Genomic DNA, 27815 nt, shown 5'->3' on the forward strand with positions numbered 1-27815 from the left:
TACTGCTAGGACGTAGATCGATGTTTCGATTTCGAACGATCGAAGAAAATAGTTTTCGATACCAGTAAACGTCGTGTCGTTTAAAATCCACTCTACTTTACTGCGACGATGTTCTGCTTTTAATGCTACTGGAAAGAACCACGAATCAGTTTCTCTTCTTCCACTTTGTCCCCCGTTTGAATGCGCTTCGTGCTTCGATCGAAAAAACCACCTGAACTGAATTGCTTAGCTTTGGAATACCTGATGAAAATTATATTTTCGCGTGTACGCTGTGTAGCAGGTACGCCGATGCTTGTGTGATCGAAAACGAAAACGTAAGATCGAACATGATCATGATCGGCGCGCAATGATCGGTGTCCAAACACGTTGATCGTTACAAAAAAAATATGAATACTTGTGGAACGTCGAACGGCTGTTCGTTCGCTTGATATTCTCCGGCGGGTTGACTCTACCGGAGATAATAACGATCTCCCGCCGATGTTCAGTGACTCGTTTCGCTGCGCTCGATAACGAACATAGTCCCCCGTACGTATTCCTTCGCTATTCCCTGCTGGTCGTCCGGGAAGAAAATTCATTCGACATAAATACTTGTGTATACGTGCGTATATACATATGAACGTGTGTGTATGTATATAATATATATCGATTACATATGCATACATGTGTGTGCGTGTGTTTGTGTGTGTTTGTATGTGTGTACATATGTATGTATATAATGACTTATAAAACACGACAGTACCTTGCACTCGTCACTCGGTTTGAGCGCGAGCGACCTGGTGGCTGGTGTTCCATCGTGCCTCGTGTGTGGCGACAGAGAGAGAGACTCACGCGTGTGAACTCACCAGGAGTATGAGTACCGCCGCCGACGCCGACGAACGAGTACTACTCCAAAGCTGCTCTGAAAAGATTTCATTCCATTCCGAATACACGAGTGCCCGTGTTTTCTTTTGCTTTTCGTTGTGGCAACAAATAGTTACACGCGGTACCGAGATCTATTCCGAGTTTGTACGCGAATAAAATCCTCCCGACTCGATATTCGGAGGAAAAATTTTTCAGATAAAAATTGCATAGTCGATAAAACTAAACGTAACTGTACATAGGCACTTAAAATTAATTCAGAAACGTTTACAATGGTTCGCTGATAGCAATTCACGGTACGTGCTGCTGCTGTTGCTGCTTGCGTATACGTATGAATAGCTATGCCTAGATCAGAAAAATATTTGTCGACGCGAACGAGTGTTTCGCAAACGACGATTAATCATCATCATCGTCGTCGTCATCATCATCATCATCATTATCATCATCATCATCATCATCATCATCATCATCATCATCATCATCATCACCACCACCACCACCACCACCACCATCGTCATCGTCATCACCATCACCATCACCATCATCATCGTCATCACGCGTTCGTTCGAACTACGCAATTATTTTCTGAAACGTTTTTCTACTTTCCTACTTCCGAAGATTTTCGCCGCGAATCGAATGAAGAATAATCGACAAATCGTCCAAGAATCCGCATATTCGACACACAACAACGACAACAACGTATAGAGTCCCTGAGAAACGTGTCTGGAAACAATTTGCTGATACTTGTTGTTGGATGTTGCGAGTTATTCTGTACGAATGAAATGAACATAAATCAAGTGCCAAACTCCCGGGAGCCAAACGGAATGAGAGGCTGTACGGTATGATTGCTGCTTACGAAGAAAGAAGTTATGCTATATAGAAAATATTTATTTTTCGTTCGTTTGATTGAGCCACGCCGACATCAGCGCCAATATGTATAGATTTTTCGCTTTTCTTCCTCTTGCTTCTCTTCTTTTTCTTCTTCTTCTTCCTCCTCCTCCTCTTCTTTATTCCTCGCTTCGCTACTCCATCGTGCTTGATTCGTAGTAAACCGAGCATGCAGTCGACACGCATCTTCCGTCGATTTTTGTACACGTTCCCTCCCTCTCATCCCTGCGCGCGCGTACACGCGCCCCCCCCCCCTTCACACACACACACACTCATTTATATATAATCTCTCTCTCTATCTATTTAAATATATGTACGATCACACGGTCGTATAGACTACGAGTCTCGCGCGACACGTGTACGAATTGCATGCGAGACCTGCCCACAGTAGTCTATCGTATTCATGACCCTGTGTACGTTGGGTAGAATCTTGTTTATCCGCATCAACGGCACGGTGTATCTGGATTGTTCACTTTCTGTTGATCGAGCAGCGTTCTCAAATCGAATTGAAATTAAGATAATTATGTCACTTGTTCCCATTGAATAAAAACGTACTAATAAAGACGGCACTGTGTGTGAATACTCCTGATTTTCTAATCCGAGATTCGAGCTCATAGATTGAAACGATTTATACTGGGGTGCTATTGGAAGTGCGGTGGTACACATGATTTTTCGTCGTTTCCGGTCCTATCGTGTATCGTGTGACTGCTATTGTTAACTGATACATGCATAAACCACAGGTTCGATCAACAATAAATGGCTATAGGAAAATAGTCGGAAATTTGTAAGATCGCGGCGGGTAATCAAGATCCTACTACGTATTCGTAAGATTCCATCTATCTACAGTATGATCGATTTAAATGTATATATTTAACTATCGATCTTCGATCATTGATCATCGACGACGACGACGACGATGACGACGACGACGACGACGAATTGTACAGGGATTTATGAAAATTGTTTGGTTGAAAAATTATTATACTTACACGATCGTTACATGCTATCTACACTCTGTGTGTGTGTGTGTGTGTGTCTGTGTGTGTGTGTGAGCGCGAAATGTTACGCGTTAGTCGCTCTATTTACACGTTAAAACAGTACTGTTCGTTCGCGACTGTTACGGAAGCTTACGCGATTCATTTTTATAGACAAAAACACTAACTACGTATACGTACTAACGGTAATAAAAATGCTTAATTACAATTAACAAGTCTTTCTTTAAAATCGTCGTTCGAATCGATCTTATTCACGTTTTCAATTCATAATGCTACTGCCGTGTACTCGATTCCACGCTCTTCGACCAAACAATTTTCCCTTACCGCCACTGTGTCTACTAAACATCTCTCGAAGTAATTAAGTATATATATTTAAATCGAATATATTGTACGTTTGTGTACTACGAAAATACAAAAGTATGTACAATTCATGAATAAATAAGTCGCCGCTCGGAGTTTGGGTCACACATGTACGCACGCACGCACGCACGCGCGCGCGCGCACACACACACACACACCGGTCGCGTTATTGCGGGTCGCACAGTCTCGCGGAACGCTAATTGTTTTCGTTTCTTTTCTCGATTTTGTTCGGTTCGGTACGGTACGAAATCTCAAACCCTGAATAAAAAAACATCTCGTTCCATTCAATCGATGATACCCATAAATTTTACGCTGGCTCTCTGTCTGCCTGCCTGTCTGTCTGTCGTCTATATCTGGCTCAATAACGTTTTTGAATCGACACGAGCGAGCGTTTATTATGTTCGGCAAGAACGTCTTTCTTTAAAATGACTACCAACTCGCAAATCGAATATGTGTTGATTAAAGTAAATTAAATTAAAATCTTGTATTTCTTCGAATATTATTTATTATGGTCTTTCGTGTATCTCTTGATCAATCATCCGACATCTGTACGATCACACGAGATACTAATTCGATTTTACAACAAAGAATAATATCTTAAAACAGTTTTTTAACACCATTACGTGATCTAACGGTACTTAAGTATCATCGACTGAATACAACAATAACTAACGTTCTAACGTTCAGCGTATCATTTCGTTCAACGTGATTCGCGCGCGCGACCCAATTCTGTCTCTCGAAGCAACGAAATTCTCCCTCCTCACACACCACTCCACGGAGTAAGAAAAAATCAGTTTAAAGAGAAAAATCGCTCTTTACTTTGGTCTAAGAATCCCTGCTGCGATCCTCTTCTCCCTCCTCCTCTTCCTCCTTCTTCATTTCGATGCCTTCGTCTTGTTTCGTCTCCGTCTTTCCCACCACCACCACCAATTCCTCCTCCTCCTCCTGCTCCTCCTCCTGTCGTTCGTCACGAATCATTTCCTTCGTTTCGATCGCATCTTTCACTTCCTCTTCCTTCGGTCTCACCATCACGTCCATGCATCCTTCTTCTTCCTCTTCTCCTTCTTCTTCTTCTGCGGCTGCTGCTGCTGCTGCTGCTGCTACTGCTGCTTCCATTACAGCTTCCTTGTTCTCCTCGACGTTCACACTCAAACATGGTTCTTGTTCTCTAGATTCATCCCCCCCGATCGATTCTTCCCCGGATGGGCTCACGTTGGCCCATCTAGATTTTCGTCCCCTGTTTCGATTCTCTCTATCCATATTCTGCTGCTGGTTGTTATTCGGATGCTTGTTTGAACCACCAACAACAACAACAACACCACCACCACCAACAACAACACCACCGCCGCCGCCGCCGCCGCCGCCACCTTTCTTATCTCTTTGCGGATGATTCTCCGCAGAATCCGAAGACCACGAACCAGGCGGAAGTTCTTGATTTCTCCAGGGTACGGCAGACTCGGGAGGAATAATGGATGGCGGCGGTGGTGGGCCCATAGGTCCGAAAGGTGCTCTCGCGTGAGGGCGAATATCGTCGAAGGGAGGTCTGAAAAAGGCGTCCGCCGGGTCTCGAGGATCGAAAGGTGGACCGCCGCCACCGCCGCCGCCGCCGCCGCGAGGACCGAAAGGCCTCATTCCGGGACGAAGAGGACGAGGTCCCAAACCTCGAGGATGGAACATTAACGGACCTAAAAAATGAACGATCGAAAGGTTTGTTTGTAACAAATTGGATCCGTTGTTCGTGCGATGTGCGCGGGCACAACGCGAATCGTCGAACGGTGGTGAGTTCCGTACACAAGATTTTATACACAGACACGCGGATCTTTATCGTGTAATAGAATATGTGCGCGCTCGCGTGCAAATAGTTCTACTCCACCGACCGTACTGTACTGTGTCAGTTGATGAAACTACGATATTCTTACCCGGTCCACGAGCTCCTAAGGGCGTTGGTCGCGATCCAAATCCGTCGGGATGTCCAGGTCTGGGTCCCCTGGGTCCCATTATCGGCGGCGGTATCCCAAAAATGGGATCGATCCCAAAGAATTCGCGTCTCCTAGGCTCGAAGTCGCTTCGGTCGAGATGTCCCCTAGGATCGAAACCGTCTTGAACCACTACTCGTGGATCGAAACCATCCCGTCCCCTAATCTCGTAATCGAAACGGTCCCGATCGTCGACGAGCTGCCTTCTCCCTCGCCCTTCGGATCTATCGAATTCCTCCCTTTAACGCGTATGCGATTAATTCGTGTAACGATTTGTGCGCGACTCGGATCTGTCGTTCTGTCGTTTACCTTTGTTCTCTGAGCGGCCCGAGCCTACCGAAATCTTCCACTACTCTTTGCTGTCCGCTATGTATCCTGCTGTCGAATAAGTCATCTTGATACATCCCTCCTTGCAATCTCGGAGCATCCATAAATTCTTCGTGTATTTGCGATCCTCTATGACCTCTTCCGAAAGTCTGTCTGCCATCTCTCTGCTGCTGCTGTTGCTGCTGCTGTTGCTGTTGCTGCTGCTGCTGGAAATCTCTTGGATCTTGTTGATTACGGAAATCTGGAGGCCGAGCAGAAAAGTCGCCGCCGCCGCCGCCACCGCCGCCTCTCTCCTGAGGCAAGCCGAACTTCGGTAGATCTATCAAAGAAGAAAGAGGTTCCGCTCGAGTCGCTCGGCCATCTTCTTGCGGGAAAGTTCTGTCGGGTCTGTCGCGTTCCTGCCGATTACGAGTGGCGATTATTCTATCGACGCGATCTTCGAGAGGCAGTGTGCCGTCGGCCAATTGACGTAGGCGATCAGCTAGACTCGGTTTACAATCCTTTTTTGGGGTTGTCGCTTCACTTTCCTGGACACGTAACCGTTATACCGGCATAAGATTTTTGTAATAATCACGCGGATAGACAGTGGTGGTGTCAGTAATTTAAAATAAAAAGAATCCTGATCACCTGAATTGAGTTTTGAGTTTGTGGATTTCCTTCTCGATTCTCTCTGTTCTCCCGTTCCCTTCCCCTATCGTCCCTATCCCTGTCTCTGAGATCCCTTCTACGATCGCGTCCGCGATCCCTGCCTCTACCTCTGTCCCGTCCACGATCCATTTTCGAATCGTTACCCACCGCTTCCCTGTCTCTGTGCTGCTGCTGCTGCTGCTGCTGCTGTAAATGTGTCTCTCTGTCTCTTCTTTCTCTGTTATCACCACGATGATCTCTGCTGTCTCTTTCCTTGTAATCCCGATGCTGCTGTCGTTACATTCAGTGAAATCGAGTTAATTTAAATCAAAGATTCTAGACGACGAACGACAATTACCTCCTGCTGATCGGAGTCCGTTCGCTCTTCGTTTTGTTGTTGAGAAATCGCTTGGTGGTCGGTCAAATTATTTTTATTCTTAGCTCCGTTCGAACTTTGCGGCATCGCGTCCTCCATTTCCACGTCCATATCGTCGGCGGCAGAATGTTGCTGGTGAGGTAGTTGCATTTGAAGAGGCGCTGAAGGTCCCACGCCATACGGTTGACGTAACATTGGCAAATTCGGCATTCCCGTTTCCGTCGTTGGCGGTGGAACGCCTATCGGCGGTACGTTGTGTGGCATACCTAAATTTTAATTTCTGTTCACAATGCCTGTCTCTCTCTTTTTCTCTCTCTCGCGCACGCGCGCGCGCGCGCGCGCGCGCGCGATCAGCAGTGACTGACAGCTATCTAGTCTCGTTCCGTACCGGTAGAATTGGGTTTATCGGAAGGTGCAGCGGGAGCTGGCAGAGGAATCTGTGTTAACAAACCAACGCCGACACCCGCGCCAAACGGAGAATTCACCGAAGGCGTTAGCATCGTTTGCATCATTCCCGGTGGTCCTAACAAGCTTTGCATATTGGGAGGTGGTACGCCTATCGGGACGTTCGGCATCAAACTGTGCGCCATCGGCAGTCCCATTGGTCCGATCATACCTGCTCGTAAACAAACCACCAGTGTGAATCACGACGTGAATAAGAGTGTTACTCCCTGTTTCTACGGGACGGAGGACGGACTTACGAGGCACTCCTGGCATCGTGAAGGCAGACGGCATCATCTGTAACTGTGCATTTGGTGGTGGTAAGAGGGCAGCTGACGTGGGAGGTCTGATTGGTGGTGGTTGACTCGTATCGATTACTTGTTGTTGTTGTTGGCCTTGTTGCTGAGACTGCTGCTGCTGCTGCTGCTGTTGTTGAGACTGTTGCTGCTGCTGCTGACTGCTGGTCGACGATTGCATCACGTTCACTATACCATCCGCCAAGCTGGGAATACCAGCAGCAGCAGCAGCAGCAGCAGCAGCCGCCGCGGCTAAGGCTTGCTGTTGTAACTGCAACTGTTGCTGAAGCATGTCTGCGTTCGTTCCGGAATGCTTTAATTTACCTACGAATTTTTCGTCAAGATTGTTCATCGTTAGCTGTACGACGCGATCCGCTTCTAGATCTGCTTCGTACGCGTGTATTTACGCTCGCGCGATTACCTTTCAAGTTCGGTGGCAAAGTGTCCTCGTCGATCATGCCCCCTTCCTCCAATAATTCCAAGTCTTGATCGGTAACGTTAATTAATTTATTCCATGGAATATAACTAACACCCAATTCGACTTCCCAATAATCTTTCCATTCTTTCCCTTTTACTCCTCTTCCTGGTGCCCAAGCTAACTACAATCAGCGGATCAATCTTTCTGTCATTCTCACGTAGACTTTTGTGTTCTTCTCTTTGTTTGTTTTTTCCCGGGTTTCGTCTCCGAGACACCAGTGAAGGTGTAAAAGTAGAAGTGTCCGTGTGCGTGTGTATGTGGGCGCGCGCGCGCGTGTCGATAAAACGTTGAATAATGAAACGTTAACTTACCGTGATAGCTTTTCCTTGCATTTTATGATTCTTCAGCTTAGTGAGAGCTCTGTACGCGTCTTGCCGTCTGTTCATGCATATAAAGGCGCAGCCCCTAGGTGAAATTAAATCTATACTGACAATGTCACCAAATTCTCCAAAAGTGTCCGACAATTCTTCTTGATGTACTAATTTCGATAGATGTCCTACCCAAAGAGTAGTACTGCAAACTACAAAAACGTAAACCGATGATCACGAAATCGTATCGTAAGGGAAATGAAATTCATATACTGTTCGTAATCGCGATTGTGTCATTAGTTCCAATTACCGCTCAATTTGTCCCTGACGATCGGTGGTAGTCCTCGTTTACGTCTTTCCCTTTCTTTTTCTCGCTCTTCCTCAGTCATTTTCTCTCGACTGTCGTCGCGTTTTCTATCACGACCCCTCGTGTCCCTCGAGCGAGACCTACACACTCGCGCAAACGCGACAATTGAAACGCATACAATTTTATACGTATGTAAAATGTATCGAATAAAAATAATCCTGACCTTCTTCTCCTGGATCTGCTTCTCGATCGAGAACGCTTGTCCCTGTCCCGATCTCGATCCCTCTCCCTGTCTCTGTCCCTGTCCCTGTGTCGCGGCGATCTAGACCGACTGTGATGTCTACCGTATCGGTCGGGCGATCTACTCTGCGACCTTGTGTTTTCACAATTTACAATTTCTACGCTGCTGCTATCTCGTCTCGCACCATTCCTATTTTTTACGGCGGGGAAAACGAAATAACACTACGTGAGCTTTAATCAACACCCACCCGCCCACGTTGCATTCGATTGAAATGAAAAGAAATGTCCTCACCCGGAATAATCTTGCGCGTCTTGGCGTTCGTCGTGGAGCGGCGGACTCTTCTGATTTTGATGCACCTGTTGTTGCTGCTGCTGTTGCTGCTGATTGATCTGTCTCAAGTTCGATAAAGGTTGAGAGACGTACGGTAGAGCCGGTGGATACCCAGGAGGCGGCTGACTCATGTCTTGCATAACTCCGCCACTACCGACACTTGTCGCGTATGCGGTTTGCTGATTCGGTTTTAAAATGTCCGAAGGCTTCAATTCGCATTCAGATGCAAACGGTAGATTCTGAAATGAACTGAAATTATTCGGACTTCTTTCACAATGTAACGTTCACTCGACGATACAAAATATGAACGTACAGGAACAGTTTGAGCTAGGTGCTTATCGAATTCTTCTTCCTGTTGTTTCATTTGTTGAAGTTTACGCATCTTTTCTTCTGTTTCGTGTTGCGACGAACTTCCTTGCATCGTTTGTTGCAACGTTTGAAGCTGCCTCAATACCTGTCGATTCAGAAGCAGCCTATTATTATTATTATTGTTGTTAGCAATAAGAGTAATAGTAATTTGTGATAAGACTGAAAATGTATCGAATCTACTCGACCGATTAATATGAATGATTTCGAACCTCTGGGTTTGTTAATAAAAGTCCAAGGCTCTCCAAACTGTTTCCCGCGGAACTAGCTGCGTTATGTTGGCCGATCCCGGACGTTCCGGTCACTGCTGGTGAACTGGCGACGACAACATCGTCATCCTCTTCTTCGCCGTAATCGAAATCTAACAGCTTCTTATCAAACTTTACACAACTCTTCTGTTCATTCGTAGACTCTTGTTTCTTTAACAATAACTGTTGTAAGTGTTGTAACTGATCGAGGAAAGAGGCATCCATCTGGCTCGAATTCGATTGCCCCTGTAACGGAAGAAAAGAAGAATGTCGTGATCAACGCGTCCTCTCTTTCGGTCGCGGACAGTGCGAAGGGTGATACACGTCTAGATGAAAATAACCCGACAGCAACCCGCTTTAAGCGTCTACGACAACTTACTAAGAGTTTATTAGCATTCACTATGTTTGCCGTCTCCATTTTCGTCTGTGCGAGCCAAGCAGGGTCGATCGGCTTTGCGGAAGAAAACAATTTTTGATCTTTCACTGCATTCTTTCCGGTCAATGGGGGAGTTTTTACAGCCGTATTGGCCGCTGCCGACGCCGTATTATTCGTTGCAGAAACCAAAAGTGTACCTAAAAATAATGAGATAAACTTATTAGCTATTTAATTGTTCTTGGAGGTCGAACCTGCTGCTGCTGCTGATGCTGCTGTGAACCCTCTCTCGATTAATCTCATCTGATCACGACTGTCTTTTACCATTGGTATTGACCGTGGCTTGTTCCTTGTGTATCGGATGATTTGGATCGGCAAGATCGAACAAAGGTTGTATAACCTCCGAGGGAAAGACTGCATTTTTTTGCCACAGGTTTAAAACTCTTATTACTTTGCTCTTATCTTCTTGCGGACATTTTAAAAGGTTCAAGAAAGTGGTTTGCATGTTCTTGGCAAAGCGCGGAGCAAAGACATCTTTCTCTACGCCAAACTGATGTCTGGACTGGCGCACGATCGAGTCTATAACGTACAATCCAGGCACTTTGTACTCTGGTTTACACTGTAACATAAAATGCATTTGTTCTCTGTCTATTACGCTTGTACGTGCACTCGACACGATTACGATTCTTAATATATTCCTCTGACTGACTTTTGATCGACTGACTGAACTTACTTTCTGAATGAACTTTTCAACGCTTTGCACGACATGCTTATAGAATTTGATGGCCTTGATTGCACCTCTGGTTAGAGAATTCATTTTCGCTTTGGAAATGGGCGGCTTGACATCGTACAGAGCTGAAAGCTGTAAAGAGTGAAGCGTTGCACATAATATTAGTCGGTCTATCGAGTTAGTGGTGCATCGTGCTCGATATTCATGAATCTGAGAGTGATCGAAACGAACGACAGTAGTAAGGATTGATTGGTTAACTCAGAAATTCCAACAGGTACGTGGGTTCAATAAATCTTTCTCCTAACGTGTCTCCTCGTCTCTCGCTCCGTAGATTAAACTGAGTAACCGATACCGCGGACGGACTGACACGAATACTTGTTTTTCACGTAAATTTTAATAAATGTTCAATGACTATTACGGCATAAAGTGCAGCAGTACAAAACATTGTAAATCACAAGAAAAATTCTATTTGACTTCTCTTTCTCCTTCTTATAGTAGTGACGGTGGTGGAGACGGTCTCTCCCCTTCACTCCTCCGCTCAATCTCACACACACTCTCTCTCTCTCTCTCTCTCTCTCTCTCTCTCTGTTTCTTTCTCTCTATCAACCTCCCTGCCTCCCTCCCACGCCACTGTCTCTGTCTTGCACACAGAGATGAGACTAGAAATCAAAGCATCTTACGACGAGTACAGGAAAGTCATTCGAATTCTCGTGCGCGATAAACAACAAAGAGAGACGGGGCTGGTACGGTCTGCGTGTGCGATCGTGTCGCGTCCGAATTGCGAAGGGCGAACCGAGCGAAAGGAACAAGGGGGAAGAGAAACGAGAGAAAAAAAGAGGGAGAGTCGGCGGGCTAGATAGTGGATCGTCACGAAGGGTAAGTTGGCTCACCTCCGCATTAAACGCCTTAACCGCCTCCATTCCAACGAAGGTGCGTGGCACCAAAGATCTGCTATGTTTCACAGCAATCCGTGATTCTCGAGATGTTTAATGTTTTCGCGATAAATCGCATGTCTCCGCTCAGGGCGCACTGTCTAGCTGGGCCATGCCACTCAAGATGGCGGCGCTATGTCCCGAAAGGCATCGCGGGGCGGTGATGCGTGACGTCACATGCCGCTCATCTGTACAGTATGCGCCGCCGTACACTCGGTACAATACTGCTCTGCTATACAGCCGTGTATATGCACTATGCGCATACTGTGTGCGTTCGTTTCAATATATATGCAACAGTTTCAATACAATCGTTACGATCGGTACACGTACGTATGTATACACGTATTACATGCATATACAATCGGTAACAAGTTTTCTTGCATATACGCGCACGAATTACCAATTATACATATCTTGCGCACATTACAAGCCTACTCCTTGGCAGGAGATCATCAGCAATCCTATTTCACACAGAACTGTATTACGTATGCTGCGAATGTATACACATTTGTTTATACATTTGAATGATTATCAAGTTATATATATATATATATACATATATAATATATGTATGTATGTAGACACCACTAGATACATCTATAATAATAAGTGAATGTGTAGAGACAGGAATACCAATCTTATTTTTCGAACAGAATCGTGAACAGAACTGGTATCGGTGCAGTTCATGCGGTTTGGCATCTGATTTCATACTCATCGACAAGTTCGAATACTCGTACGTGTATTGTTTGTTAAAATTTATGTACGATCACGATATTATTTCATTTCGCAGTACATCATTATTCTATGCGTATGTTTGGTGATTAATCGGGACATGAATGAATAATTGTGCGCGTATGAACTCAAAAATATAAATTCATTGCGGGATGATTTGTGGATTCGGAATGAAATAATAATAATTGTGTGTGTGTGTGTGTGCGCGACGGATTGAAAAATCGGTCATTTTCATTGCACGCATGCGATCACATGCGATCTTCTCAATTCTGAACCACACTCTGTGTTTAATTTATGACGCAGGCGTTCGGACAACATTTATTGAAAGAAAATGATAAAAATAGCCGAGGAGATCGACCTTGAAAATTACACTCTAATACTTCCGTCGGTGGCTGTTGGAAACGTTGGACAATTATGCGTCGATCTAATAATATCCAGTTTGAATTTAGATAAAATTGGTAGCTCGTGGAATCCCATGTTCATTCCAATTTGTGGGCTTGATCCTTACCGTGACGATGATGACGGATCAAGTTCTCTTTGCACCACTGCTGATTTGTACATTGGAACGTCTCGCAACATAATTCTTTTTCAACTACGTTCACCATACGTTGGAAATTCGAACAGTTTCTTCGATGAATTGTCACGATTCATTCGACAAAAGAAGATCAGCAAGGTAGTACATACGTACCAGTACATTGACGACGAAAACATGACCATCATCAACGATGATGATGACTTAATCTTCCGTTGTTCCCCATTACGTGTTCTTATTTTTTACTGATCGTCTCTCTGTCATCATTTATAGACTGTGATCTTGACCAGCAGTTACGATTACGAACGCGCCGATAGGCCGGAGCCTGCTGTACGATATCTCACCACAGATGCTTCTTTAATAGGAAATGAGAAGCTCGTTGAAAGCCTTTGTTGGACAAAGCATACGAAACGGCAGAGTAGTTCAACGGGATCGGAAGCGGCAGCGGCGACGACGATGCAGCGACGATACATTCCTGGTGGTGGATTTGCGAGTGCACTTTTTGAACATCTTGAATCGATTGAAATCCCGTGCACAGTACTTTTCTGTTACTGTTCAGAAGGAGACAATGTTTCCGACGCGTTGATATTGTTCAAGGGCTTGAATGGATGGTTGAATTTTACGAATAATGATACCAATGTTAATCAGGCCAATGATATAAAATATCCGCCCTCTTGGGAATACTTTTTTGGTAATCCACCCTCCGCTGGAATGTATTGAGCTTCGTGTCGTGGTCGTCACTCAGTCCTCCTCTCGACCGATTATGTCATTCTTGATTATGTCGCAGCAAGTAAATCGTTGTATACGTGGTATTCACTATCGTTACGTCAAATCATTCCTACCTGTCCCACCATCCCTGTTGTCCCCACTCTTTTATAAATAAACAATGCAACGACATCGAGTTAAATTACAAAATGAAATGATTTATTACACATTGCTGTACACACGTTGACAAATTATAAAAGTTATTTTTTGTTTATTAATTTGTTCCTAAAGAGTATTCAAGCGAGGAGTTTAAATTTGGTGGAGAAAGCGGAATACGCGATTAAAGTGGCTAAAAGAACAGCGAGGAGTTCCGAATTGACCCAAGGTCCAAGGTACACTCCAGGATTGTTAAGTACTACTACAGCCAATGGTTTCACGCTGCTCGGATCTTCTCCGTTCCGTACTGCCTTACGTATAGCCGAATATCTTTCTTCATCGAACAATTTTATGTTGTAATCCCCGGATCGAGCTTTTTTCGCATCTTCCGTCCATGAAACCTAAAATATTTACATTAAATTAGGGTGTAACGACGACTAGGCTCCTCTTCTTAACTTTCGATACAGCGAAGTAAATCACGGTGAGGGTTACGACTTGGAATGCAAGCAAAACAAGCTGTCGCTGCACTGCTCTTACTACTGATTACCTGGTACTTGTTATCTGAACTCAACCTGGCAGCTGGTAATGATTTGCCATCGACTTCTGCGTAAAGTGTAATACCCTTTACTCCGTTGCTGCACTTGAGCAGAAATTGCGTTGTGAAAGCAACGTTCGTTAGAATCGTTGCGTCTTCCGTGACATATGCGCTCGCGACAACCTCTGGCTTTTGACAAATTTTCGCAAGAGTTTTCGAAATACCACAAATAACGAGAACACACAAGATCATACGTCGCTTCATCATGAAATTTTACGCGTGGCGTTAGTCAACCGCGATTCGTTGTAAATATTATTCACAAATAAGTCGTATCGAATTTGCCACGTGCACACGTCTGCCACTCTGGCACCGCCACAGTATGCATAGTATAAGAAGCACCACACCACAATCAATCCGTCCGGACTGTCCGGAGTCCGGGTGTCGCATCGCATGTACACATAGACATACAACACATACATATGATCCAGTCAGATGTTAAACGATTCCATCGATTCCATGGTTGGCTTTAGCTTGATCCATGGCTTGGTTTCGTTTCAGCCATGTAGTGTCAGCCGTGTCAGCTGGTATCGCTGGTATTGGTATATCATTGCATATCGTTGTCGTTCACGTTAGTGCATTAGTTGCGGAACGAACCACAGACTTGTATAGAAGGGTTCGATAATGTAACGCAATGGAACCAGAGTTATCAGAAGAACCTCCTACACGTACGCAATTTACTGTGGACGATTTAGACGTCGAAATATTGCCACTTATCTACGAAATAATTCGAAGGTTCGTGTCGTCTTGGTACATAATTTAAACGACTATACTGACTACGAATGAATATAAATAACTATATATATATATCAGAGAGAACATTCATAATTCGCACGCGTTGCAATTATTACAAGTAAACGTAGTTGAACAACGAGAACTGTTCGCAAAGAGTAAATATAGTTTCTCGATGTGACATTTGTTGCACAATCTTTTCATTATACACGTGTATTTATTTTATTTTTAGCATTGAAAAAGATCCGTACGATACTACACAGAAGGCAAAAGAATCTCAGGATACGAGTCATAAAATAATAGAATTACAAAAAAAGTTAGATTCAGCTAGAGCACAGGTAGTGAACAATGTTTTACAACAATGATTATAGCTACTACTTTAAATTGTTCATAAGTGTTTGTTGTCATGTTCTTGGCCTAATAACCTTCACAAAATATCGTGTGTGCGTGTGCGTGCGCGCGCGCGCGTGCTTATGTACGATATAGAAGAAAATTCAAACCGATGACCAGTTAGCAACCTGCATTTTGACGATGTATAATGCATATTTTATTGCTTGTTTTGTAGATTAAAAGGCTGCCAGGAATCGAATATAGCAAAGAAGAACAGTTACAGAAACTCGAGACTCTTCGCAAACAACTCAGACTTAAGAGAGAGCTTTTACTGAAGTATCGTAATATGTGTAGTTTCGAGATTCCAAAAGTACAGTAACAGCACGATATCTTTTGGCACGCTGAGAGGGAGGAAAGAACCGAACGAGAAGTGAACCAAGGACACGTTGACATGGGGATTTTCCGTGTGTTATTCGCATACTTGATGCGCAACGAACAATTGATCAATAAATTAGCTGATTCAAAACCTATCAGACGTTCTGCGCAACTCGTAGCGTATTTGTTGCTACAGAGCAGAACACGTGGCATTCCTTTGCCATTTAATCGTGAGGAATTAATCAAAAGATTAAGGAGTTTTAATCAGACGTTCAGAGAAAAAATACAGGAAGCAAAGGATGAGATGAGAAAGAATTCACCCAAGTAGTCACCTTCCGACGATGATATTTTTCGTAGCTATGATTTATCGTAAATCGGTTTGACAAGAGTATCGTTGTAATCACTTCGTCGATGATAGTAACAATAAAATATATGAATATACATAGATATGGTGATTTATTATTCTTCAACCTGTCTTTGCTCGTGTATACTACCTACATCATTCGATCTATGGCGTGCTGATGATGCGGTGACAATGGTAAGAGAGAAACGTATGCATCGCGTGTATTTTCCACAGATTATATTTCATCGAGTCAAGATGAATTCGTATTCTTCGTATAAAAATAAAACGCTTTATGAATAACAAAGTATATTTGTCGACGTACATTTAAAAACGACATTTCATTATTTTGTAATGATCGAGTCAAAATGAAGTGAAAGACCATTTGTAATCTAATTTAAAGATTGAAAAAGCACGTTGTGCGTTATTTGTAAGTACAATACTTAATTAACAGAGGGGTTCAGTGGGAGTTCTTTTCTCTCTATCACCACAATCCCAAGATGGACACGATACGCGATCCTTATGGATCATATACGTATTAGATGACCCCACAAACGCGCGTAATTTACGTGCGGCGATTATTAAGAAACGATGATTTTATACACTTATTTCAATATCAGTATAAATAACTGCGGAAAAAATATATATATGTGTGTGTGTGTGTGTGTGTATATATATATATATATATACGTATAATACATTTTGTTCGTTTAACGTCTGAACAGTTCGCTTTACGTTCCTCGAAAATGGATTTAAAAATTATTCTTGCAAGATCTCGAGGACGACAATGAACGACGACAATGAACAACGACGACGACGACGACGACGACGACGAGGAGGACTCATTACTCGGATCAGTATCAAGTATTTATTATCAATTCTCAAGTGTCGTAAAAACCGGTTGTACATAAAACTCGCGCAGTTTACAACTTTGTGGGGGGATTCTGTTCTGACAAAGGTTGAATAATACTGTTCGCAGTATTATGAGATCGTCCTCCCCTCCGCCCTCTACTTTTTTTGTTTTGACTTTTGTCAGATTTTTGAAGTATGTTTTCCAGCTTCGATGTTTGTCCTTCGAACGACGGAGAATTGGTTTCAGCAGTTGTATCTAACGGCTGAACATGAAAATCCAGATTACGAACAACTTCTTAGCTACGCTTACACGTGCACGTATATACGTTACGTGTAGTAGTTTACAGTATCGTTATTTCTTTTCCGGTTTCCGGAACATACTTGCATCGTAGACGAAGAGTTTTGTCGATTTTGCAATGATTTGTTCGGCTTGTTGGATCTGCAGGTTTGCATGATCGTCGTACTGCTGCTGGAGTATGGATCAAGTTTCACAACGTTACCCACAGCTTTGGTACGTCCCTCTCTAAAGACCATCCTTTGTCCCGGTTTTATGTACTCGGGATGTTTTATGAATCTGAAGCGTACCAAAGCTTTATCTCCCGTTCGCAAACAATCTTGCGACATAGAAATTATGGACGCTGTTTGTCTGATGCTTCCGCAATGCACTGAAAATAAGAACAAAAAATCACGGATACGGACGACAAAACGAAAGACGTTCGACGATCTCGTCGTCGTCGAAAGATCTCGTAGCGATCAAGGTGCATTATGTGATGCGAAATTATTAATCACCCATTGCTTGATAACAGGAACTTATCGTTGTCGGATGATGCAACACAAGAATTTCCCCTTCGAATTCCCAACAAGCCTGCGGGTTTAATGCCGGTGCGACCATTACCATACCTTTCCTGATTTGCGACCGTTTAATTTTTTTCAAAGCGAAACTGGCGGTCTGGCCGCCTCGCACTTCGCGAACGGGCATTCTTTTCCTATGTATACTTTTCACTGCGATCGGAATGAAACGTCCCAGTGGGTCGGGTCCCAATAACAGAGTGTCGTTTAATTTTATGACACCTTTCAACGTCGTGCCCGAAACTACTGTACCAACACCCTGAAAATCCAGCCAACCACGACGAAAGAACGTGATGGGAGTAAAATAAATTTTGTTCCGCTCCTAATCTTAACCACAATCTAGTACTACTACCACCACCACCACTACCACTACTTACAGGCACCGAGTACGTGTCGTCTATCTGAAACTCTGCCGGTTCGTCTTCGTGGCTGATCATTCGAGCAGTCAACAAATTCAAAAACATTTTAAGCAGATGTAAGTTTTCTCCCGTTACGTTCGATACTTGGAAAATTGGGCACAAGCTGTACACAGTACAAATTTTGCAATCGAAGATTGAGATCAATCGATGTAAAGTTCGTCGTCGATCGACGTGTGCGAGAGCACGTCGGTACGCGCGTATGTGTATCGCATTTTGACACACATCTATACTGACCGTTCCGATACAAAATTGGTAGCACCGACTACGACGTCGTCAGGCGTCTTGACGGTGACAGGCACCTTCCTGCAACCCGGTGACTTCAAGATCCTTATCAACAGTCTTAAATTTTCTTGCAGTATGTTCGGTGGGCACATGTCGATCTTTGTCACGACAACGAATACTGGTACCGAGAGGGCCAAAGCAAGACCTAAATGTTCCTTCGTCATTCCAACGATACCAGCGTTCGCGCCGACCATTAACATACCTGCGAACGAAAAAAGGGAGACAGAAAAAGACGTGAGCATACTGAGAATCTTATACCACACTAGCTTCGAGCCATGTGCCATCTACGACGAATCGTTAAAGAGAAATACCAAAATCGGGGGCATGACCGGTCATCCCAAAGACAGTCGTTTTCAAATATCTTTCGTGTCCAGCAAGATCGATGAACGTTATAACTTTAGACGACTTCTCGCATATCTTGACCCAGTCCAAAGATCCGTGTTCCGGTTTGTTCACCACGTTACCTAAACAAAAAAGTAGAGCGAGTAGGATCGACGGTCGAACATCGCGTGTAACGGAACGTAGCAAGTTTCTGAATTATCTACGATCACGATTATTATACATTTCATACCAACGCTATCGAATCCAAGAATATCATTTCCTACTGAGCTGGTACGTCCCGTTTCAGCTTCGTGCTTGTGGCGAAACAATTTTTGCCGCGCCAATCCTCGACCATTATCGAGTTCCCCGTGTGTCAATACACCCAAAAGTGTCGACTTTCCCGCATCGACGTTGCCGACGACGGCCACTCTGTGAAAAAGATTTTGTAGAATCGTTTCACACGACGATCTATCTATATATCTCTCCCTCTCTCCCTATTGTACTTTGTCGGTACATCGTCGCGGTCGACAAATTAGACAGAGACCTGATCTCCAAGAAATCTTGTCTGTCCAAACGTCTTCGAACAAGGTATTGCCCTATCAGTCCCTGATCTACTTTACTCTGACGTAACAGTACACAGTCTGCCTCCAATGTCGCCGCGAGGGACTGTAACGTAGCAACAGATGCTTCATATTCGTCGTCCTTCAAACCATCTTCCGAACCACCTATACGGTAAAAAATAAAAGATAGTTGCGAGTCGTGTCCACACGATGTACGTTTTACATTTACACAGTGATAACGTGCAAACGTTGCGAACTATTCCTGGGACGAACCTTCCCCGAAACCGATGTCAAAGATCGTCTCACTGCCACCATCCTGAATTCTTTCTCTCAAACGTCTGAGCAATAGCTCATACTGATCCTCTGACGGACTAACTAAAACGCTCTGTAATTCACCAATATCAACGATTAGTCGTCTGTACGCGTACCTTATATCGTTCCGGAATTACGAAGGTATTGAAACGCGGTAGCGAACCTTTCCTCTAATGCTGGAATAATCCATGTTAGAAACAGGCGCGGGATCTCTCTCGCTCTTTGCCACTATGACAGACTCGCTTCCTGCCATGGTATTACTGATCTTATGCGATCTGGTTTAATAACGCGGATTATCTCTTTTACTCGATGTTACAGTGCCAGGCTGGTCACGGTACAAGTTCCAACTGTATTTAATGACGACGTCGACGACACGTTCCATTGACGAACATCTTCCAATATTTGAATCCGAATCTTCTTCTATAGATTTGTGATATCGTTACACTCATACTATTTAATCTGTATGATCCGTTTTATCGTTTCTTATTGTTAGTACTACTACTACTACTACTACTACTATCGTTCTTATTGTTATTATTATTATCGTTGTTCGATGCGTGACAGGGCTGAAAAGAAGATATTTTTTTAGATACCGGCGGATTATTGTGTAAAGATAAATGATTCGACATTGCCCAGAAGGAAAAACAGCTTTGAACAGCAAAGCGTTTACGATTCTATCTGATGAAACACGTATTAGATGTCTTGTACCATCTACGTACACGCGTAACGGGTCACTCAAAATTCATATTTTTCATATACGAACAAAACGTGTTTTTGTTTTTAAGCAAGTATCGATGAAATACTGCACGTATTAAATCGTTATCTGTCGAGGACGACGATTCGAAAGCAAAGTAAATCGAATCACAATTTCAGTTTCAGACAATATGCTCCAGTTGCGCGTTGTACTTTTGCTTTGCAATCACACGTAACTGACGTAACACACACGCGTTGTCAAAAGGTATCGAAACTCCGTTTGACCGATCACACCGATTACACCGATCTGCTGCTTGCGAAAACGCTGTCAACGTCAACGACTGGACGATTTCATCAGATCTCATTTCTTTCAATACGATTTATGTTTCGGCCTCTGTGCGTACTACACTACTACGTGTGTCTGCGTACAGTCGGCGCGGTAAGTGGTACCGAGACCGAGTAGTAAGTTAAGTAAGTCAAGTTGCAAATAGCCAAATAGCAAACTGCCATAATAAAGTATATTTCGTCGCATACTGGACCAAAACAAACTGGGACTGAATGTAATCAAATAAATCGTCTTACCTTTACGAATATTATATTAATTAACTACCGAGGTGATGAAATGATTAAACGTTCTTGCGAGTATTGCATTACTGTCACCACCTATATATATTTGTGATTATATAGGTGTTCGAATGTTGCTCGACATTGTTACTCGCGTTACTCGCCATCTGTAGGACCGTGTTCGAAAAAAGTAAGGATAGATTTCCGCCTACACGTAACGCGCGCGCAGTAACACACACACACACACACACACACACAAAACACAGTGACAACTTCCGGCTGATACTACACTGTCTACACTATATATACTGTGTGCATGATACGTATACGTGATGTCGTCTCTGTAGTTTTTACCTGCGTTCACATTCACGGGTAAATCATAGGTGATCATAGGGGTAAAACAGCTGTTCGTCGGGGATGTGGTTATTGTGGTTTGTGTCATATGTAATAATAATTGGCTTGGCCAGCGTTGAAACTCGTTCGTCACTACCGTACTCACACGATCAGTTGTCAACTTTTGGTCGTAAGTGAGTAAGGATGTTGACTCGGTCCGAAACAATTATTGCCGTGCTGCACTACATAATGTATATTCGTTGTTGGTGACACACGCGACTACCTTGATTACACAGAATTCACAGGCGATTATCATGGCTCAGTGCAAGTTGACCCCTAGCGAATTCATATGCAACGCTTTTTCGCCGCAAATCGGTGCTGTGTGCTCAACTGCGGCCGATGCCGCCTGTCAAAAAAATAATTTATCGTTCGTTGAACTGCTGCAACCGTTTTGTAAGCTGAACGTCGAAGGTAACGATTCGCATACTTATTTTTCGTTTATCATCGTTTTTATTACGGCGATCAACGATCTGCGACCGACCGATCGAATCCGAACGTGATTATTCTTCCTGATCTGACTGCACTACTCACACTAACTAGCTCATTATTATTATTATTATTATACCAGACGCAAATTTTTGTTTCTAACGACAAACAAACGATACCTGTTTCGTTGCTATTTTCGGTTCATTCAATTAGATGTTGTTGTTGTTGTTACGAGCTGTGACCATGGCAGGCACGCACGTATCGATTCGTTCATAGAGTCCCGTTGTTGCTTCGTTCTTCGATGGGTGAATGAGAACGGAGCAGGATGGCCCTTTTCTTCGAGTCGTTCTGCTACCATACAAAACCTATTTATCTTTGCACAGGTCATTTCAAAGATCCACAAGGGAACACGACGAGTGTCAGGAACCTTCGACTTTTTATACAAGATGTGCATGCACAGCCTCCAGAACCGAGTGTTGCCAGGAAGATGTTGAACGAAGCAGTCAGTTCGGCTATGTGCGAGCATACGACCAATGTTAAAATCGGGACGACAGAGGTCGATATACCAGTATCGGTGCCTTGGTTTGAGGCATGGAGGGAAATGTTCTTGAGCGTGCAATTCCCGTCGGATCACGAGTTCACCAAACATTTTCTCGCTTGTATGATAGTAGTTTCCACGACGGAAGACAATCCCTTAGAGAAAATTCAAAATATGGGTGCACAGTTGAATCAAAATATTCCCGGAAAATTACCAAAATGGTTTAATAACAATACACTCAGATATTACATCTTGATACACGATACGTTGCAAGACGACAGGAACAAGTACTTACCTACCTCGTTCGCTGCTATGAAAAATCTTATTCGATAAACGATCAATCATTTTTTATTTTTACAGGGCTGAGATAGTTTTCGCAGAAATGAAAAATATATATGGCACTAACAATTGTTTCCTCCTACAAATGAACTCCAGACCACCCGGTCAATCGGACGATGACAATACTCATTTACCAGATCCTTGGAGTCAATTTTTAGTAAAACATTCAGAGGTGTCTACGTCAGGTGGTAGCGAACAGAACAGTTCCCCTCGTACGCCCGCGGACACCAGTGGTGTCTCGTCGATGCCGAACCAAGTTTCGACGGAGAATGGTGACAAGTACGTGTGTACCGTTCTTCGCAAAGTCCGCCGAGACGTCGGAACACTCAGGTTCTAACAACACGGAACGTGTACACGTTGTTCATTTTAGAACGAGTCATGCTGGAACACCGATAGCCCCACAGAACGTAGCGGGTCGTTTGATTTCTCCGGACTCGCACGATACTGTCGACACTGTCTCTTCCGCCGAGACGACGACGACGACGACGACGACGACGACGACGACGATGCTCGCCGAGTCGACGAACGCGAACTTGGAAGTCGGACAGGAGGCCGTGTCCGTTACGATCCAGCATCCTTTGAGTCCGACAACAACGAACGCCGCTGCCGCCAACGACAAGACACAAAATTCTACGCTGTTATACGGGGTTAGAGGATTGACCGCGGGTATCGTCGGTAGCGATGCTCCGATAAACGCGAACGTTTGGGCGGACTCTCCTAGTTACACGACAGCGACGCAACAACGTCACGGTGCTAGATTGTCCACGCAGGATCTCGAGAGATTACGAGCGTTGATAACCGAGTTTTGTTTGAAAAGTCTATTGCCGTACGTGGAGAAGCAGATCGGTTTATTGAACGACGTGATCTCGAATAAGAAAGGTGTCAGTAGATCATTGTTCAGCGCCACGAGACGATGGTTCGGGACGAACAAACCTGGAATACCAGGACCTGGTACGCCATCGAACGCTGTAATGTACGTTCATCATTCGATCGATACTTATCTCGTCCCTCTGATACTATCTCGTATACGTATTTGCTCGAGGTTGTTCCTGTTAACGACAACAACAACGACCACTACCATTCGACCACTAAAATTACCTGTCATAGAACCTGTCCTCTATGATACATACAAAGATATGCATACATACATGTTTATATATATATATATATATATACATACGTTGTTAAGTTCCAGCCTTGTTGTTTGGATTTTTCCAGTTATACGACAGAATCGCCAGAATTACAATTGCGTCGGTTAGGTGACTTATGTTTCATGTTTGGTCACTATTCGCTCGCTTACCAAACGTATCATAGTGCGAAGAGAGATTTTGCAGCGGATCAAGCTTGGCTTTATTACGCAGGTGCTCTTGAAATGGCCGCTTTGAGCGCGTTCATGCAGGGTGAAACTAACAGGAAGACCATCGAATACATGGACGATGCAATATTAACTTATTCGACCAGTTGCAAAATGCCGCAGTTTGCGACGAGAGCGACGTTATTCAGCGCTGAATGTTTGAAAGGTAGAAGTTTGTACGGGGAAGCTGCCAAACAGTTGATTCGTATGACCAGCGAAGATTCCGATTTGCGTTCCGCGCTTCTGTTGGAACAAGCCGCTTACTGTTTCATCGGCCCGAAAATGATGCGCAAGTACGCGTTTCATGCCGTTCTCGCTGGTCACCGATTCTCGAAAGCGGGCCAGAGAAAGCATTCGTTGCGATGTTACCAACAAGCGTACCAGGTACGACCACCACCACCACCACCACCAGGTATTCTCGTTGTCCGTCCATTCGTTCTTACAATTTCTCGTTGGAGTCGTCGTCGTCGTCGTCGTCGTTCTACTCGACGTTGAAAATGACACTGATCCGCTCCTTGTCACGTACATATTATTGCATCGCATGTATCATGTACATAGTTGTTGTTATGATTATTATTATTATTAGGTATACCATGGTAGAGGTTGGTCGTTAGCCGAAGATCATATACATTTCACGATTGGCAGACAAGCTGCGTCGTTGAAGCAAGTCAACGAAGCGGTAAAAGCATTTGAAAAATTGTTGAACGTTCACAGCATGCAGCCGGCAACGCAGCAAGCAGCGTTTCTACGTGAATTTTTACATATCCACAATGTAAGTACGTGTACGCTGCGCGACACCTCGCTGCTCGCCTCGTAATGATAACAGATTCTTTTTCAGTATCTTGTAATTATAATCATATTTTGACGATGCATCGCGTGTCTCGCAGATACTGTTACAGGAAGCTGTTCCGTCGACGGACGATCGACAGCTGCTTCCTATCTTGCCATTACCACTGATAGACAGCGGTAACATCAAAGTACTGTACGGTCCTATGGTTGAATCGTGCCAAGACAATATTTTCGCGAGTCACGTTTCGTTCGACACCGCAGCCGAAGACTGCGACGATGCGAGATGGTCAAGAATGGAGGAGATGTTGATCACGGAAGCTCAGGGATCGCCTCCGATGATATTCAAACCCACGATCGCATTGTATTCGAAGACGAGCAACAATACGTCGAAACCAAACGCTGTATCGAACGAACCGGTCCACTTTTCTATCGAATTGTATAATCCGTTGCACATCCCTTTGCCGGTATCGAGCGTCGCTTTGTTATGGTTGTTCACTTCGACCGATGGACAAGTTACTACGAACGAAATGAAATCATCATCGTCGTCGGAGAATTTAGAACGGATGGTGGAGACGCAGGTGATCGAGAAATTGATTTTACAACCGAATTCCAAACAAAACGTAACGTTGCGTCTCGTACCGAGAGAAGTAGGCGAGTTAAAGATATTAGGTTTAAGCTACCAACTGTCTAATCCGATACATGCGATAGATCCGCCGGTGGTTAACCCGACGATAGCTATCAGTGGGAAAAGATTGTTTGAAATTAGGGGGCCTAAATTGAAGAATGTTAAAGAGAAAGCTGGTGCAAATTTGTACGGTGCAGATTACAGATTGGAGATGAATATCACCGAAAGGGCTCCCTTCATGCAGGTATGAAATTTGACGATATACTTGAAACTTGGTGGTGTACTCGTTGTAATACTCGTGCACGACAACGACGACCCACATGTACTTGACAGAAGTTTTTATCTTTGCTGTTTCTATCTTTTTTTCTTTCAGATTTTCTTCAGTCAACTGCCTTCGGAAATGTTATGTGGTGAAATTAAGAAGATAGACATTACATTGAAGAACGTAGGCAATTCACCGTTATCGAACATTTATTTAACGTCTACGAATATGAAACCTCTTTCGTTAGGAGATAATCAAACGTCGACCACGGAAGAAGAAGGTACCGGTTATAGAATTGCAGCCTATATTTTTACCTGTTATTTACACCTACTACTACGATATATTATATACTACGAATCAATTATTTGCAGTTTCATTTTCAGAACGGACGATGAAGATGACGACGACGACGACGACGACGACGACGACGAAAAAGAGTACGAACAAGCATATAATGAAAATTCCACTACCTTCGAATAGATTAAACGTTGGAGAGACGTACGTGAGACCGTTTTGGATTCAAGCGCCGTTCAACAAGGGAAATCATCGGATAGATTTGCTGTTTTATTACGAGAACGTAGCAGATACGCAGCAGCAACAGCAGAAAATCGTGATAAAACACCGACTTTGTAGACACTCTTGGAAGTTGACCGTGTCGGATTCTCTACAGATCAGTGCGTCTGCTTCGAGAAGCGTGCTGTGCACAAAACACGATTCGCCTACGTTGAATTTGATAGTATGCGTCAGGAACGCGAATCAGCTTCACGATCCAATCGCGAACGAGATCCTCCTGTCGAGAATATCGTTTCTCAGCGATGGATGGTCAGTGTTCAATTCTTCTGTGTCGTCGTCGTCGTCGTCGTCGTCGAAGGACATAAAAGTAAAACCTCAAGAAATGTTGCATTTAATGCTAAAGTTGAGAAAGGACGAGAGCGAATCGAGGCGAATCTCCGATGTATCGTTAACGCAGGAGAATGATCCCGTGGAATCGGATTCGAATTACCCGTACATCAATTTCATAGAAAGAAAAGATATTCTGCCATTGGACACGAGTGAAAACGCGGAAGCACAACAACAACAGCAACAGCAGCAACAGCAACAGCAGCAGCAGCAACGGTTGCTGCCACAAAACGGAACGGAACAGAAATCATTGTTCGCAACCATGAAATTATGTTCGACGTTGATTCTGAATTGGAGGGCGAAACTGATAGAGAACGGGGCGACCGTTACGAGACAAGCGATCGGTCAACATTATCTCGATATCGAGCACTTGAACAAAACTTACAACCATCCCGAACAAGTTCTGGTCGAATCGAACGAATACGTCGGCGGCGGAGGCGGCGGACGTTTGAAAGTCTTTGGGCCCGACAGAAACGTATTCGACTCCTCGTCCGTGCTGACAGGTGTTGCTGCTGCTGGCAAAGAACAACTGTCGGAAACGAATGAACTTCTCAAGAACGTGATTTCGTTCTCGTTGAGCCACGATAAACGAATCACTCATGACTTCGATCGAAGTCGACTGTGTTTCGTTCCGGTAATAATGTACATAAAGAATCACTTAGGATCGCAGATCGACATTAAAGTTAACACGATAGGAACAAGCAGGTACATAATACGGTAAAATAAACATTCTTCTCTTATATCTTCTCGTTTTTCCTCTCGTTCATCGTTTCATCGTTTTCTGATGGACCTGTCTGTTTTCAGTGACAGCTACCTTCCGAACGTAAAGTCTCAGTTATACTCCCCGCAAGCTTCCGCGTATTACAGATACGCGTGCCATTCTGCGATTTGTTCTCACATAGAACCGTTAACGAGTAGTACTGTAAAGTTGCAAGCTGCCCTTCCAGCGCCCGGAACCTACGATTTAGCGGCGCGTGTGCAAGTATTTGTGAGAGTTGTAAATACTAGGGAATTCATATTGCAGAAATGGAAAATGGAGAGCATATGTATCATTATCGGTGATAGCAAATAGTTTGACAAATACATACGTATACACGTAGAGGTATTATAATTGTTACTACTATTACTACTACTACTACTACTACTACTACTACTACTACTACTACTATTACTACTACTGTTGTTGTTATTATTATTATTAATCAGTTAATATAATTGATACTTAAGGAATAGCGTAACAACATAAATTTCATTTGAAGAATCATTCCTTCGTACTATGTAAATATGTAATGTTTCAAACACAGTAAGTAAAACTACACTGTCTACATATAATTTATCGATCACGACCGTGATTAGAACTGTTTGCCTTTTTCTTTCTTCTCTTCG

The 27815-nt window shown here is 43.8% G+C and overlaps 6 protein-coding genes across 14 annotated transcripts; 3 read left to right on the forward strand and 3 right to left on the reverse strand.

Moving 5' to 3' along the window:
* Positions 1-1725: 1725 nt before the first annotated feature.
* On the reverse strand, positions 1726-11765 carry Isha (Insulator su(Hw) mRNA adaptor). Of its 2 annotated transcripts, none has more exons than XM_018034672.2 (18): positions 11416-11765; positions 10529-10657; positions 10120-10414; positions 9802-9995; positions 9387-9668; positions 9122-9262; positions 8770-9047; positions 8461-8667; positions 8241-8377; positions 7934-8142; positions 7566-7743; positions 7109-7468; positions 6796-7023; positions 6390-6673; positions 6032-6319; positions 5387-5931; positions 5021-5316; positions 1726-4786 (listed from the first exon to the last, which is right to left on the reverse strand). In XM_018034672.2, exons 1-18 carry the CDS (start codon positions 11443-11445, stop codon positions 3927-3929), a joined length of 4941 nt encoding a protein of 1646 aa, XP_017890161.1. In that variant the 5' UTR covers positions 11446-11765; the 3' UTR covers positions 1726-3926. The 2 variants fall into 2 exon arrangements, with proteins under 2 accessions (XP_017890161.1, XP_017890159.1); XM_018034670.2 differs by having other exon boundaries at positions 6032-6322.
* LOC108631014 (proteasome assembly chaperone 2) lies at positions 11183-13628 on the forward strand. 3 transcript variants are annotated; one of them, XM_026818526.1, is made up of 3 exons: positions 11183-11401; positions 12493-12862; positions 12995-13628. In XM_026818526.1, exons 2-3 carry the CDS (start codon positions 12521-12523, stop codon positions 13439-13441), a joined length of 789 nt encoding a protein of 262 aa, XP_026674327.1. In that variant the 5' UTR covers positions 11183-11401; positions 12493-12520; the 3' UTR covers positions 13442-13628. The 3 variants fall into 3 exon arrangements, with proteins under 3 accessions (XP_026674327.1, XP_026674326.1, XP_017890165.1); XM_026818525.1 differs by lacking the exon at positions 11183-11401 and adding an exon at positions 11804-12217; XM_018034676.2 differs by lacking the exon at positions 11183-11401 and adding an exon at positions 11804-12190.
* A 21-nt stretch (positions 13629-13649) lies between these two features.
* Tapdelta (Translocon-associated protein delta) lies at positions 13650-14488 on the reverse strand. Its single transcript, XM_018034679.2, has 2 exons — positions 14130-14488; positions 13650-13983 (listed from the first exon to the last, which is right to left on the reverse strand). Exons 1-2 carry the CDS (start codon positions 14382-14384, stop codon positions 13723-13725), a joined length of 516 nt encoding a protein of 171 aa, XP_017890168.1. The 5' UTR covers positions 14385-14488; the 3' UTR covers positions 13650-13722.
* Positions 14489-14677: 189 nt separating this feature from the next.
* On the forward strand, positions 14678-15701 carry MED9 (mediator complex subunit 9). Its single transcript, XM_018034681.2, has 3 exons — positions 14678-14909; positions 15139-15244; positions 15472-15701. Exons 1-3 carry the CDS (start codon positions 14809-14811, stop codon positions 15613-15615), a joined length of 351 nt encoding a protein of 116 aa, XP_017890170.1. The 5' UTR covers positions 14678-14808; the 3' UTR covers positions 15616-15701.
* A 347-nt stretch (positions 15702-16048) lies between these two features.
* Positions 16049-20951, reverse strand: GTPBP1 (GTP-binding protein 1). 4 transcript variants are annotated; one of them, XM_018034673.2, is made up of 11 exons: positions 20822-20951; positions 19710-20112; positions 19508-19619; positions 19219-19399; positions 18925-19103; positions 18665-18817; positions 18306-18555; positions 18030-18174; positions 17593-17911; positions 17185-17468; positions 16049-17066 (listed from the first exon to the last, which is right to left on the reverse strand). In XM_018034673.2, exons 2-11 carry the CDS (start codon positions 19797-19799, stop codon positions 16875-16877), a joined length of 1905 nt encoding a protein of 634 aa, XP_017890162.1. In that variant the 5' UTR covers positions 19800-20112; positions 20822-20951; the 3' UTR covers positions 16049-16874. The 4 variants fall into 4 exon arrangements, with proteins under 4 accessions (XP_017890162.1, XP_017890163.1, XP_017890164.1 ...); XM_018034674.2 differs by lacking the exon at positions 20822-20951 and adding an exon at positions 20266-20686; XM_018034675.2 differs by lacking the exon at positions 20822-20951 and adding an exon at positions 20255-20686.
* Positions 20952-21142: 191 nt separating this feature from the next.
* Positions 21143-27784, forward strand: l(3)76BDm (trafficking protein particle complex subunit 8 homolog l(3)76BDm). 3 transcript variants are annotated; one of them, XM_018034538.2, is made up of 10 exons: positions 21143-21607; positions 22006-22447; positions 22521-22778; positions 22870-23472; positions 23718-24237; positions 24440-24625; positions 24741-25511; positions 25641-25809; positions 25901-27146; positions 27234-27784. In XM_018034538.2, the coding sequence occupies exons 1-10, from the start codon at positions 21451-21453 to the stop codon at positions 27499-27501; spliced, it is 4620 nt and encodes a 1539-aa protein (XP_017890027.1). In that variant the 5' UTR covers positions 21143-21450; the 3' UTR covers positions 27502-27784. The 3 variants fall into 3 exon arrangements, with proteins under 3 accessions (XP_017890027.1, XP_026674320.1, XP_017890028.1); XM_026818519.1 differs by having other exon boundaries at positions 25913-27146; XM_018034539.2 differs by having other exon boundaries at positions 21144-21607; positions 25901-27134.
* The last annotated feature ends 31 nt before the right edge of the window (positions 27785-27815 follow it).

The sequence above is a fragment of the Ceratina calcarata genome, unplaced genomic scaffold, assembly GCF_001652005.2.
Source record: "Ceratina calcarata isolate Rehan_Ccalc_2016 unplaced genomic scaffold, ASM165200v1 scaffold8, whole genome shotgun sequence".
NCBI classification, from domain to species: domain Eukaryota; kingdom Metazoa; phylum Arthropoda; class Insecta; order Hymenoptera; family Apidae; genus Ceratina; species Ceratina calcarata.